This window comes from Temnothorax nylanderi, unplaced genomic scaffold (assembly GCF_030848795.1).
Source record: "Temnothorax nylanderi isolate EJ_2023f unplaced genomic scaffold, tnyl_v1.0 TNYL_tig0003_pilon, whole genome shotgun sequence".
Classification (NCBI taxonomy): domain Eukaryota; kingdom Metazoa; phylum Arthropoda; class Insecta; order Hymenoptera; family Formicidae; genus Temnothorax; species Temnothorax nylanderi.
In genome coordinates, this window is record NW_027249065.1 from 2,020,283 (window position 1) to 2,034,894 (window position 14,612).

General features: G+C 40.0%; 1 protein-coding gene across 1 annotated transcript; it reads left to right on the forward strand.

The window, feature by feature from the left end:
- Positions 1–1,197: 1,197 nt before the first annotated feature.
- On the forward strand, positions 1,198–5,666 carry Miox (Myo-inositol oxygenase). Its single transcript, XM_071704378.1, has 6 exons — positions 1,198–1,352; positions 2,911–3,097; positions 3,336–3,544; positions 4,355–4,491; positions 4,810–5,040; positions 5,255–5,666. The coding sequence occupies exons 1-6, from the start codon at positions 1,335–1,337 to the stop codon at positions 5,361–5,363; spliced, it is 891 nt and encodes a 296-aa protein (XP_071560479.1). The 5' UTR covers positions 1,198–1,334; the 3' UTR covers positions 5,364–5,666.
- The last annotated feature ends 8,946 nt before the right edge of the window (positions 5,667–14,612 follow it).

A 14,612-nucleotide genomic window follows, 5' to 3' on the forward strand; every position in this document is an offset into this window, starting at 1 on the left:
GGTGACATTATATGCAATATCAAAGGTTATCGAATTGGATATTTCCACGCACCGAGCACGTTGCAAATACTATTTCTCGAATGGTGGAATGCTGACGCTATCGTTTTTTTTTTTTTTTTTTATCATCATCGCGTCATTTCGCATTTTCACGCGGCGGCCGAATCCTTAACCGATCCGAATGCAACACGCGCAACCCATAAACGCGCGGCAATTGAATCCATTTGCCGCGAAATGGTAACAATTATATTATATATTTGACATCATTCGCACGTCGGTTGCGCCGCGTGTCAACCGATCATCACGGCAAGCCAATCCGGTTTAACGCGGTTTAACGAACTATTTATAATGTGCGTCAGTGTTACACATGGCCGATTTATCAGTAGACAATTTAGAAATTTATTTTTAGGTGTGCTATTATTGGCGTCTATTTGTTTCATTGTTTTATTTTGTTCTGCGATCTTTAAAAAGAGAAGAGAGAGCTAGTCGAAGCTATTAAAAATTATCAGGCATTCTAAAGCGCTTTCTTTATTTATCATTTACTTCCGCTTGCTTTTTAGAATATCGTTATTATAATATATTATTATATTATATTATTTCTCTCTCGTTATTGTGAAATTCGCCGCTTTTCGCAATCGCCGAGCGTATCTGTCGCACAGACGCGAATATGAACAAGACATTCATTGAAAACAAATCGCTAAAATAAAGAAATCCCAATCGTAAATTTTTTTTCAAAGCGCTCATAGAGCCGCGCCATGATTTCTTTCGTTGCACAAAGAGCGTCATTCACGTCTGACGATAAGTGATATATCCTTCAACATCGGTTTCGGTCCAATTTCTACATTATCGCGATAATTGCCACATTTTGTTTTTAATGCATTTACTTTTCTAAGAAAGCTCTTGAATTGATTGCACTCTGGAAATTTTGCCAGAATCTGAAAGCGCTCCTTTAACAATTTTTATCGCGTGACATCAAACGCAGGTCGCGCTGAACCAATTTAAACGCGTTGTAAATTGCGGTATCAGATAAAAATTGATAGTAATCCATTCCGTTTGCGGTACTCGTGTTTACAATAGTCCGGAATTGTGGAATAGGGAGAGGGGAGGGTGCGATAGGCAGCGGTGATGTGATTCGACACCATTGTGCTTGTGTGACCGTGGCATGCACTACCACCACCAGACAGAGACCACCACCACTGCCATCATCACCACCACCATCAGGCGATGCGGGGATCAAGGGTGAATTGTCTTCGACTTTATAAGTTAACTCGGAGTTCTATCCAGGGTAAGACAGACGGCAGTTGCATTTTCGCCAGTGAACGGTAAACAGCTACGGAATGTCCGCCACGACAGTTGTAAGTATATATCCCGACTTTGTTTCTGAGAAAATTTCGGAAAACTCAAGATTTAATAATATAACGCGAGTAAAATTACTTTGCGAAAAATCTTAGCAATTATTTCATAAATTATTCTTCGTTACATTTGCTTATATACACAGTCGACCAAATTATTATCTTATTTCTAACATTTAACAATTTTATTGTGTCGCTCTGTATTGCTTTTTCATGTAAATTGGTGGGAATTATTGTTAAACAAATAAACCTCCTTTTTAAATTTGTAATTAAAAAATTGTCGTGCAGACGCGAAATTTCTTCTCTTTCAGACAGGATTCGTTTTACAGATGTTATGAAATTCGCGCGACACACGTGCTTCATAATTCGCGACCCGAACCAAGATATGTTAGAAAGAGAGACCGATAATGCACTATTGCACAATACATATTAGTTAATCACAATTTGATCGCGTCACAAATCTCATATGGAAAATTTCCACAAATATGTAGTCCGTTGTATATGTAGATAGATAAGCATTGACGCACAGTGAAGACAGATATTTTCATATCAATGGATTCTTTTTCACAATCTCTCACGATACACCTCGTAATCACCAAAAAAACATTATGAATTTGAATATCCTACGAATACTGAGTGTTGTTGAAACATATAGTTATAAACTTTTAGGAGCGCATTCTACATTTTTAGGGATAAAAAAGGTCATATAAATTTAGATCTGAAAAATCTTTCTTTTCAAGTAATTTATTTTTGTACAGAATAAAGCGATACAAAGAAAACGCAGTATTTCAATTAATCTCAGAAAAGTGCCGATTTCTTGTCCCACCTCATATATTTGTGTAGTAAAAAAGCATCGAATGTTGCAACGTCATTTTTAAAATTCTTTTAATTTTTACAATTTTTATAATTTTTATTACACACACAGATACGTATAATAAATGAGAACCATTACATGATCATAAGGCAAAAAATATATTGCGAAGGATATTCAATGAAGGATGTATTATTTATTTCATTCTTCACTTGAAGGTATATATGGAAACTTTTACATAACATTTTTGTAACTATTAATCTAACTGGGTCATTAATCTAACTAAATCCATAGATTTCTTCATGCGAATAGGAAAAGCACTTCATTAACATGAATTTTTATCAATGTTCGTTCCGTTTTATTCGTAAGTATAATAAAGTATATTTAATAGCGCAAAACTAGGTGACTTATTACCCTAGTAGCACAGTGACGTTAAATGACGTTTTAATGACGTCTCTAGACGTCAAAAGCAGGAATACTTAAAAATCTAATTTTTTAAGTATAACTGTAAAATATGGAGAATACAATTTTATAAATATATAATTGTAAAGTAGATTATATATATACATATAAAATAATAAAGACGTGTCTTGAGAATTTCTTCGTGTTGCAATTTCAATAAAAAAAAGAGTCACACAAAATACGTGATAATTCTTTAAACGCAATAATTCTTTAAACGATAATTTTTCAATAGGAAGTAATCGAAAACAAGATTTCTTTATGGATTGTTAAACATTTAATTTCCTACAGCAACAAAGCCGTGGCCATGTTGCGCTGCTGGACCCATCGGAGCAGCTTCGACCTGAGCCAATATACGACGGGAAGCTGAAAAGTCAATTCCGCAATTTCGATGAAGATTTCGACGATCCCATCAAGGAACGTGTCCGCAAAACCTACTTAAAGATGCACACCAATCAAACCGTTGACTTCGTCAAATGTTAGTCAAAACAAAAAATTATATGTAATTATATATAATTATATTTGGCGATAAATAGATAGAACTAGTTAGAACAGTTAAAAAGATAATTTACATCAACAAGTGAGAGTTCATCTCCACATAATTTAAACAATTGACAATGAATTTGTATAATCTCATTTATTTGCATTGCTCCGGATATAATTAGAAAGATGAGGATAAGGTAAGAGAGTGAAGGAATCACTTTTTTTTCCGACAGCTCGCATGAAATATTGGCTTCAGTTTGATAAAGCCAAAATGACGGTGAAAGAAGCCCTGTTCAAACTGAACGATCTCGTGGACGAGAGTGATCCGGACACGAACCTGCCTAATATCGTTCACGCGTTCCAAACTGCGGAATCCATCAGAGAGGAGCATCCGGACCTGGACTGGTTCCATCTTACCGGGTTAATTCACGATCTCGGCAAGGTGAGACGAAATATAAAGCTCCAAGAGAATTCATCGAATAGATATAAATATAAAACTGTGAGAATACATATGGAGAATACATACGATAAATGATTTATTTTAATAACTTATTCGGGTACGCTTCAAAAAAGCAGGATGTCCAAAAAAATTTTGTCTTTCGAAATAATGTAAAGTAAAAGATTCTATTCTTTCTAAATAATTTGTGAATTGAACGCTATATAATATTTTTATCCTCTTGAAAACAATCCATTGTTTTTCTAATTTCTAAGACTCTCGTTTTCCCTTTTTCGTCCCATTTCTCTTTTATTACCCTCCTAATTCTTTGAGCACAATATGCTTCAGACAGCTGAATGCTGTTAAGAGAGTTCGTTTTCTAAATCCCTGATCTAGGGGATCTAGCTCGCTATTGTTCTTGACTTTAAAACAGCATTCGACACGGTCAATCACGGTCTTTTCCTAGCCAAACCGTGGTATGTCCCCCTGAGCTTTCCCTACCTGCCTCCTTTATTACATTTTTTCTTTTAAAAATCCCAACGAATTTTATACAATATTTTTTGCATCCTTTCCTTTTTTTGTAATACCCATCTAGTGTACACACATCTTAAAATTCCACGATTCTATTTTCGGTTTATTATTGTTTAACGTCTTTATAGCAGACTTGGTTACTGTTTCCAGTTTCCAGTATATTTCCAAACTTGTTCTTTCATTTCTTTTTACAATTTTATGGCTACCCCATTTGTTGGGTTCAGATGGGTACGTTAACAATAAATATATTATTATAATCAAGTAACAAATTATTGTACATTGCAGGTGATGGCATTTCACGGAGAACCCCAGTGGGCGGTGGTGGGTGACACATTCCCCGTCGGTTGTGCCTGGGGCGATTCCATCGTTCACAGAGCGACGAGCTTTGACAATAATCCCGATGGCAAAGACCCTCGTTACAAGTACGTCCCAGTTTTCTTAGTTTTTCCTCTTGATAACGGAAATTTCTGTTATTAAAAAAGATATTATAAAAAGATCTAATATAAAAAAGGTATTATTTTTTCAAAGTTCGTGACTCGTGATGTGTATTTATGTGAGTAAGGAAAATACATTTTATAACATACATTTATTATTTTAAGAAAAATTCTAATGCAGAGCTGATCGTAGAATTTATAGTCTTTTAGAGCGGCGAAGAGAGTGCAGAGATAATCTGAATATGTCGTAACTAAACAATTGTACTTAGATTATTGCACCTACATAGGAGGATATTTTTGTTGCAGTACAAAATACGGCATGTACAAACCTCAGTGCGGAATAACCAATCTGATGATGTCATGGGGCCATGACGAATACATGTACCGTTTACTCATACACAACAAGAGCAAATTGCCGAAGGAGGCTCTGGCTATGATTCGTTACCATTCCTTTTACCCCTGGCACGCCAGCGGCGACTACATGCACTTTTGTACCCAGGAAGATATAGACATGTTGAAATGGATCACAGAATTTAAGTAAGTTAAAATATAAATAATTTAGATTGCAATAGAATATGAGAGAAAGATAAAAAATTACTAGCTCCACATTAAACTCGTTATATTAAATTATCACAAATTATATAACAATTACCTAATTTGTAATCAAATTTGAATATAAATTATATCATATTGTAAAGCTTAAAAAGCTTAAAAAGCTACATCGATGATTAATTCGCAAAAAATTTTACAGCAAATTTGATCTTTATACTAAGAGCGGCGCCGTTCCGGACATCGAGAAACTGTGGCCCTACTACGAGAAATTGATCGACAAATACATCCCCGGCGTATTGGAGTGGTGATCCTCGTTTCTATTACGCGTATTCGTAATTCATATGATATTTTAAATGACGATTGTTATATGTTAATAATATGAGCTATTTTACCGCTGGACACATAACAATTTTATAATTTTAATGGGATTTTAATATACTAATATTATCTCATTAAAGTATGTAATATATAGTATATACTACATACTGCGTGAGAAAGGAACAACTAAAAATATAATCTAAGCAATGTTAAATATAAGTAAATCAAATGTTAGATATAAGCGATTATAATTAAGTGATTATGAACAAAATAAAATTCAATGATTGTGCCTATCCGGGACCAGCCGAATCTTTTGATCAATATAATTCGCGAGAGACTTTAAAAGAGAATCTGACATATCCTTCACGAGCTATATCACGCTGGTTGTCCAGCTGGTTGGCCCGTAATAGCCGACCAACGCATTGTTCCGCGATTCCCGCGTGCGGTTCGCGGAGCGGCCGTGCTCACGCGGGTTCCGAAAATTCGCACGCGCGGCTTTTCAAGCGCATGAAATTGATTAGGCTTACGCGCTGCCCGGCGCGATGATAAAGTTCACGATTGTCCCGATTAGATGAGTAATCCGTCCGCTAAACGGACGCGCGCGAAGGGGAGCTTGACTCACGCGGGCCGGCCGATACTTCGAACGAAGAATTCGTTCTCCAGGAACTGATTCGCTCATTTTCATCGTTCGTAAGGCACGTAAAGGTCACGCGCTGAGAATCATAATCCTCCGTAGTAATGCAAGCACAAAAATTATTTTGTTATGATTCATGTATTAAAAAAAAATAATTACTAATATGTCAGTAATGATCATAGGCAGGCCATTTGTTACAGAAAAAGCAAGAGCGTTTAGCGAGAGCAGGGTGATACACCCTGTTAAGAAATCAAAATGTATTTTATAAGTTTCAAAATAATTTTTATAAATGTATTTTATAAGTTTATCTCGTCCGCGATACACATAATATACATATGTACCGCGTAATAATGTAAATGTAATAAGGAAAAAAATATAAAAATAATAAGGAAAGAATATAAATGTAATAAGGAAAAAATATAAATGTATAATAAGGAAAAAATATAAATGTAATAAGGAAATTTTATTTATATATATATATATATATATATGAACTCTTTTTTTATTACATTTGAAAGCATAATCCAAAGCACGGTTAGCGAAGTCACGCCCGAAGGTGATATAGTTAGCGACACGAGCGGGTTTTTCCGGGTGCTGTCACGCTTATCACATATTACGAATACGATAGAAGCTGAACTTTCGGCACACGCGGCCGTCCGCTGGACGCGTGCAGAGAGGCAGCCTAGGAAGTTTTCAATAAACCGGACAATCTACTGTGCTCCACGGCCCCGACAACCTGGCAGCGTCCCGCATCGTCGCATAATATATGAAGCGCAGCCTCTTTATCGTGACTACGCGAGTCACGTACAGCAACGTCTCGTCTTGCAGTTATATTTTCGCGGTATCTCTCTGCCTTCTCGCGTTATGCGTCCAGCAGTTTTCAGATTGTACCCGCGCGATACTCTTACACAAGTGTAAAACACGTGAGAGCGCGGAGAAACCAGGACAATAATGTAGAGAGAGCTTGTTTAGATAATGTTTCGGAGATAATTGAAGCTGCATTTTCACGCGTGACCAAAGGAAACTGCAAGACTTTGAAGACCTCGACATATTTTTTAAGGAGAAGCGATAAAAAATAATTTCGCTTCAATTTAATGTCCGATCTCAATCTGCTTTTTAGATTGTTGCGATTTATTGAACAATTATTATCTGATGAAGGCGAAGAGGCCTCGTTAAGGGCGCCACTGTGATCGCTAAGCAATCCTTGTAAACGTCTTTAAATCATTTCTGATCGTTACATCCTTTCGAATTTATGCGAGATGACCTTTACGGATGAATATTCATGTTTAAAAAAGTAGTTAATGCTCGATAACCTTTCGGCAAAATTACGAGGAATTATTAATCCGGCGGCTTTCTCTCTCTCTTTCTCTCCTCTCTCTCATACCTGAGCGCGGTAGGCTTGTTAACGAGCGGATTGATCGATTGTTTTGCAGGGGGGGTAATTGTCGGTTGTGTTTAATAAGCGAATGTGCACACAAGGCGCACGTAAAGCAGACGCAAAACATACATTCTAATCTCATTGTTTCGCAATCACGCGGTCGCCGATCTCGAGCGACCGCGCGCGTTCGCCGCACGCACGCACGCACGCACAACGCGTTGAACTTTATTTATCCCGATTATCACGTTTGCGCGCCTCTCAGGTCCCCGAATTAGTCCCTAATTAATCCACGCCAGAGGAAATTGATCGCGACAAATTCCCGTCTGTGGGCGATAGATAAATATTCATGAGCCGGCCCGCGGGCGCGCGATCCACGACTCCGTTCGAGGTTCGAGGGACTCGTTCTAAATTAAAAAGCTTATTTTTCTTTATCATCTCTAATGGGATTCCCTCGCATAATGGGAACGAGAGGCCGCGCGAAGGAAGTTTCGCCTCTCATGTTTCTCTCGACGCGTAATATCACGAGGTCGAGTCAAACCCGAGTACCTCGCGGTTGCGTTCTTTTGCGATCTCCGGCCGCCGCGCCGCCGCGCCGCCGCGCCGCCGCGCCGCCGCGCCGCCGTGTACGTGATCGGGAATCTGAAAGGCCGTTATTGTTTAATTAACGACTATACGCGCCTCGTTAACGAGGTGGAATTATTCCGGTGTATCGCCCGCCGAGCCCGCAGCTTATTAACGAATCGACCGATCTCCGCGCGGGGCCCCGCCTCGAGGATAATTGTCGGCTTTCTGCATCGCGCGACGTCTGAGGCTCTCGCGAGAGATCGCGAAGGGAGAAGGGCGGCGAATTGTGGCGTCCCTTCACCGATCTGGGACGCGGACGCGACGTAATAAAAGGCCGACAGGTCGGCATGGTCATATAGTTTACTCAAACTGAAACGGGGTTACATCGATCTTCCGATGCGCGGGGGCGTGTAACCGTGAAATCGCGGACACATTCGATCATACGTGTATACGTGCCTGTATACGTTCACGTATAGGAGGAAAGTGTGTTATAGATATAAGGGGAAAATACGTTTCCTGGAAGAGGCGCGACTCATTTCATTAATTTCCGCGTTAAACTTATTATATTATATGTGAACATGTAATGGAAGTTAGAATATGGTTTTATGGCACTATTAACGCGCTCGCGACGAGATGATCTCTCCGTTTTGCAATAATAAAATTAGATCGCTATTCAAGTTAACTCTTACCTCTATGATTTTACAGATATCAGGAGAAATTCTCAGAAATTTTATTAAAAAATTACTAAAGAAAACTACAATAATTAAATTCTAGGAAGAAGCTAATCGAGAAACGGATCAATTGCAATCTCATTGAGAACCAGTTTACGATGACAGGCCCCGGTGCTCGATGCGGTAGTGGCTCGATCTCTTTCCCGGCGACGCATCGTGCATATATATATATACATATATATATATATGCACGATGCGTGCAATTTTACGCGACCCTTTCAGCAAGGCGTTTGAAAGGGTCGCCGCAGCGGTACTTGGCGCGGTTTTATGGCACGCGCTCGCGACGAGATGATCTCTCCGTTTTGCAATAATAAAATTTGATCGCTATTCAAGTTAACTCTTACTTCTATGATTTTACAGATATCAGGAGAAATTCACAGAAATTTTATTTAAAAATTATTAAAGAAAGCTAATTAAATTCTAGGAAGAAGCTAATCGAGAAACGGATCAATTGCAATCTCATTGAGAACCAGTTTACGATGACAGGCCCCGGTGCTCGATGCGGTAGTGGCTCGATCTCTTTCCCGGCGACGCATCGTGCATATATATATATATATATATATATATGCACGATGCGTGCAATTTTACGCGACCCTTTCAGCAAGGCGTTTGAAAGGGTCGCCGCAGCGGTACTTGGCGCGGTTTTATGGCACGCGCTCGCGACGAGATGATCTCTCCGTTTTGCAATAATAAAATTAGATCGCTATTCAAGTTAACTCTTACTTCTATGATTTTACAGATATCAAGAGAAATTCACAGAAATTTTATTTAAAAATTATTAAAGAAAGCTAATTAAATTCTAGGAAGAAGCTAATCGAGAAACGGATCAATTTATAAAGCCTGCAAAAAGTAGGTAGGATATAGCGAATAAATCAAACGAGGTAGGAACAACGGCACGGAATTAGAAGATCCGATTTTATTTTCTTGGCGTCACTAAATTTTTTGACAACTCCTGCGCGGAAATCAGTTTCTCGGTTACGAAAAAACGTTGCAATAGCATGCATCCCGATAATAATTTTTTACGGCGGCTTCTCATGAAGACTTCGAGGCCGGCCGGGATCGTGTTCGTTACTTCATCGGGAAGGGGCTTCTTTATTTTTAGTAATCCACCGACATTCGCCGTGCCTCTTGTCACCATGAAATCCCGATACTCGCATCTCGCCCAGCAGTCCCGCCGACTTCCGGTTGCGCGGCGTGGCTTCCCTACGGCGTTGCTCTTCCTTCCGCTGGGACCGATTACCACGCGATTTCCTCGTCGGGATTCCTTGGTCCCGTTTAGTCCCCGAGCGATCTCCGCCGTTTTGAGAACGTATTCACACAGAAACAACATTTTCACCGCAATATTGTTAAAATTAATATGAAATAAGTAACTATATTTTATTATTGAAATAAAGATAATTAGATTAACGTGCTATAATTAGCAATTTTTAATTAACGCATGATTATTAATATATTAATGCAAATTTGTTAGTAATATGACATTAATAAATATATTAATAGATTAGTCAGATAAATATTGGGAGTATCATTTCGAAAATGCTTGATTTTCGTCGGAGCATACACTCTGCGTTATGAAAGACCGCATGGCACCAATAAATTTGTTTTATAATTTTATCAAATTTGACTGCGTTGAACCTCGACTGATGTAATTCGCGTTTAACTTATCAATATTGCGCTGAAGTTGACTCAAAAAAGGGTCAAAATATCAATTTTATGTATTGACTGAGAATATAAATTATTGCGCACCAATTACCGCGTCTGGCTCTTATTGTCTCTTTTTATTTATCTGATTTATTCGGGAGAACCTTTAGACACTTTAATTTAATGGATTGAGATATATTAATAATTAATGTAATTTTGGAAGAAACTTTACAAATACAATATCCGTGATCATCAATTAAATAATCTTTAATTCTACATATTTAATCTTTAACGTATATATAAAACATTCACATAGATGCTGCCGAATAGATTTCTACTCATGAAAAATATTATACTAATGATTATATTGTTATTAATATATTGATGACTGTAGATATAAGAGCTTCGTCATATCTAATAATCATAATGTTAGAACTATGACATAATGTTAGCTCTAGACTTTCATATATCTCTTTCGCTAGAGCCCACCTCCGCGTTCGGGGTTGATCGAACGGCGAAAGAGAGATAGGAATCATGACGAAGCGTAGGTGGCAGCCGATGGATCGTTCCCGGGGCACTCCTATGGACGCAGGTGACTTACCTGGAAGTCCAATTAGAGGCGATTCCGTGATGGGGAATGAGCCGAGCGGCGTACCAGTGCGCATAAACGCGGACGCGCGCGATCGCGATCGCGAGAACGAGAGAGGAGCCCACCCACCCACCTACCTACCTACCTATCCCCCCGCTGGGCAAACGCCGGAGCTGCGTGTCGGCGAAATTGGCTTAGTCAGCGGCCACATTACGGGGCATTACGGGACATTAACGGGACGTTATTGTATGGCAGCATCAGAGCTCACTTCGCCATCCGCGATGTTACATATCGAGGGCCCCGTGTCCGTGTCCGTGTGTGTGTGTGTGTGTGTGTGTGCGCTTACGCGCGCTCGCGGACGCATGCACCCCGGCCGAAGAAAGAAAAGGAGCGGGGGGTGGGGGACGTAACTGTAGGTCACGTAGCTCGTGAATCATGCAACCTTACCTTTACCTCGTAAGCGATCGCGACTTCTGAGAAACCGTCGGAAGCGCGCGGGTATACGTGCACACGGACGCCCACGCGACCCCACGTAACCGAGACCCACACACGGCGCCCGATTCTCCGATACCACCTCTTCCATACATGCACTCTCCCTCTCTCTATCTCTATTCCGTCTCTTTTCTCCGTCGCCGTGTCCGCGACCTCCGGACAGCCAACCCTAGCCGAAGGTCGCCAAGGCCTCAAGCGCAACGAGGTGCAGCGTGTCACGGATGCTGCTCGGGCAGCATGGGGAGAACACCGGCTCTCGTAGGAACTGGGATTCGCGGTAATCGGTAGAACGCAGTTCCCGGAACGGAGATTCGCAGGACCTTAACTTCTCGCCGCGGAGAAAGTCGTGGGTTTTTAGAACGGAATTCACAGAACTGTAAAAGCGAGAGATAGAAGTCACACCTTGAGTTAAGTAAATAATGTAGTTTGAAACTTGAATGAAATATTGAGGAGGAAAATTGAATTATCGGGATTAATATTGAAAAGAAGAATCGCAATGGAATTGTATCTTTCACATAAAATTGAGCCGGGATTAATGTCAACTTATATAAAAAATAATTACAGGAAAATTATATGTTTCACGTTTTAAAATTACCTGACGAAAAGCTTGATACATACAAAATCGATGTACGTATTTACTTAAGTGATTTAACAAGAGAGAGATATAATACTGTTTTGTTAGAAATGCGCGGAGCGTCTTTATGAAACGTGATCGGGGAGAATATGACGTACAACGTAAGCACGAAACTTTGGGAAATGTAAATTTGTAAAGGTGTTTTGTGTAAATCTACGAATAATATCTGCGATACTAATCTGCGGATAATTTACGGCAATTTGCCTCCACTTTCCACTTAACGGTACCGCGACTTAATAATCCGAGAACGTTTCGCAGATAAAGCATTTTTCCTGATCTGTCTTTGTTCCAAAGAATTCGAGATAATCGTCCCTGGTCCCTTTCGCACGCCGTTAACGTGAAATATAATGCGACGATGAGAAGATAACGCGACAGGTGAAGTTCGTAAGCCGCGGTGTCGAAAAAGCGGAGATCGAGGCTGATATCTGCGATACCACTCCGACATTTGCGCCCGAAGATGTGGAGCGAATTTTAACGATTTTTGGCCAGTACACTCACCACTTATAATTATAACTGAAATTAATATCTCTTCTGCAAAGAAATGGAGCATTCTTCACGGAAGGTATATTTTTAAAAAATATCTAAATGTATTATAATGTGATATAATATATGTATAATATACTACACATATATAACAGTACATTGCAGTATCCGTAAACTATTATTAATTGTATCGTTTCCACCGCGTTAGTTTTCGCTGACGTTTCTGGCGAAATTTATGTGGGACGCGGCAACGCGTCCGGGGATCGTGTGTTTTAATTTAGGAGAGAGTTAAGAGGACACGCGGAGGAATATCCTGGGAGACGCGGAAATACGCGGGGGTAGTGAAGTATGACAGTAACAGTGCCGCAACATCGGAGCGGCCGTTCTTTGTCCACCTACCTGAGTGCGATTACTCTTCACGCTCATTATCCGCCCGTTCCGCGAATCCGCAGGTTTCCCCGTAAAATGCGTCATAGGATCGCAGGCGAATTACCGTCGGCAGAAAATGTAACGACCCGTATTCCTCCTCCCTTTTTTTTCTGCCCTCCTCTCTGCTTTTTATTAATTTGACGGTTCCGGTATAAAGCAGCTCCCGAGAATATTTTCCCACGAGCCGATGGTTTTATCTCCGTCGCAAAACACGCGGCGATAAGTTTCCTGTTTTCCTGCTTAGTTTCCTCCCCCCTCTTCCCCCTCCCCCCCACCCGCGAGATAATATTTTGCATTATCGGATGCAGAAGCAAAACATCATTCCTCGCGTGACTCTCAAGAATAGATGTTTGGATCAAGAATAGAAAGTTACGCTGTTAATATTCATTAATATTGCATTACACTCGAATGTTCCAGAAACCAAACAAATGTTGTAATTAAGAACATATAGTACCTGCAACGATTTTTATATTTTCCTATTTCTAGTTATATTATATTTAAATATATTTTACCGTGTTTATTTATAATTTAATTAATTAAGTACATCTCTTTGTCGACTTCCGATACAAATAACGTTACTGCTACCTCACACGTGTAATCGCGGGCATGTGTCATTGTCGCAGTCGAGATTCGGGTTCCATCGGCTAATGCTTCCTCGGAAAGCGTCAGCGCCTTTCGGGTACCACCGGGTCCCCATTCATTATTCTAACGTTCGCGTTACCGCATTACGGCTCACGGATAACAGCGGCGTCATGTCAGACGTGTCAATCCGCCGCTGCGCCTACTTCCGAGAAGCGGCCCGGTGTCCCTGCCTGACGACGACGACGACGACGTGCATACCGGTGCACCGGGTGTAAGTACTCACCCGACGAGGTCGGCGTGAGTTATGACATATTTGCGGTCGAGGATCTCCTACCTACCTACCTAACTACCCTCCGTCGCGTAGGAGAGACCTTTCTCACCGCAACGCTGACGAGGCGCGCGCGCACACACTCTCGAGCGGAGACCCTACATACACGCGCACACGGACGCTCGTACATAGTCGTGATCGTGCATTCCTGATGTCTTCCTTACGAGCGGAGCACCGGCCGGACCCGTCTCGCCGTTAAACCGCTCTCACACCTGCGATCGGCTTGTAGACGTCACGAACGTCTTAAGGTGCGTGAAGCAGCCTCTATTCAGCGTATTCGTGTGTATATATTCGGGATCCTTGTAAAAGAAATCCGTCTGATAACGCCTGCGAATATTTTACATATGTTGAAGATTATTAAATAAGAATTAAAGATATGTTATACACTAAATTGATATTAAATCAATCAAAATAGAGTTTTAGATTGTTTAATTAATAGTATTGATTCATATTATATTTGCGAAGTTTTTTCTAAGATGGAAACAATGGTTTTTTGATTGACAAATATGAATATTTTTGACAAAAAAAAATTGGATTAATGATGCAAGTCAATTAAATCTTAATAAGGATCTAATATACATACAAATCCAAAAATCGTCAAAAATAGAATTCAATATATGCTCTTAATTGCGATTTTTTAAATAACATTCTTTCTAAAATGTTTACTTATTAATTGGATCATCTTGAAAGATTTTATAAGCGTGAATTATTTATGTAAAGGGAAAAACGTTCCACTACAGCGCGATCGATCATC

Bases quoted from the DNA above. Each gene is read 5' to 3' on its own strand.
- Miox (XM_071704378.1), top strand. The intron at 4,492-4,809 runs GTACGTCCCAGT...TTTTTGTTGCAG, and splicing joins GGCAAAGACCCTCGTTACAA to TACAAAATACGGCATGTACA. The intron at 5,041-5,254 runs GTAAGTTAAAAT...AAAATTTTACAG, and splicing joins AAATGGATCACAGAATTTAA to CAAATTTGATCTTTATACTA.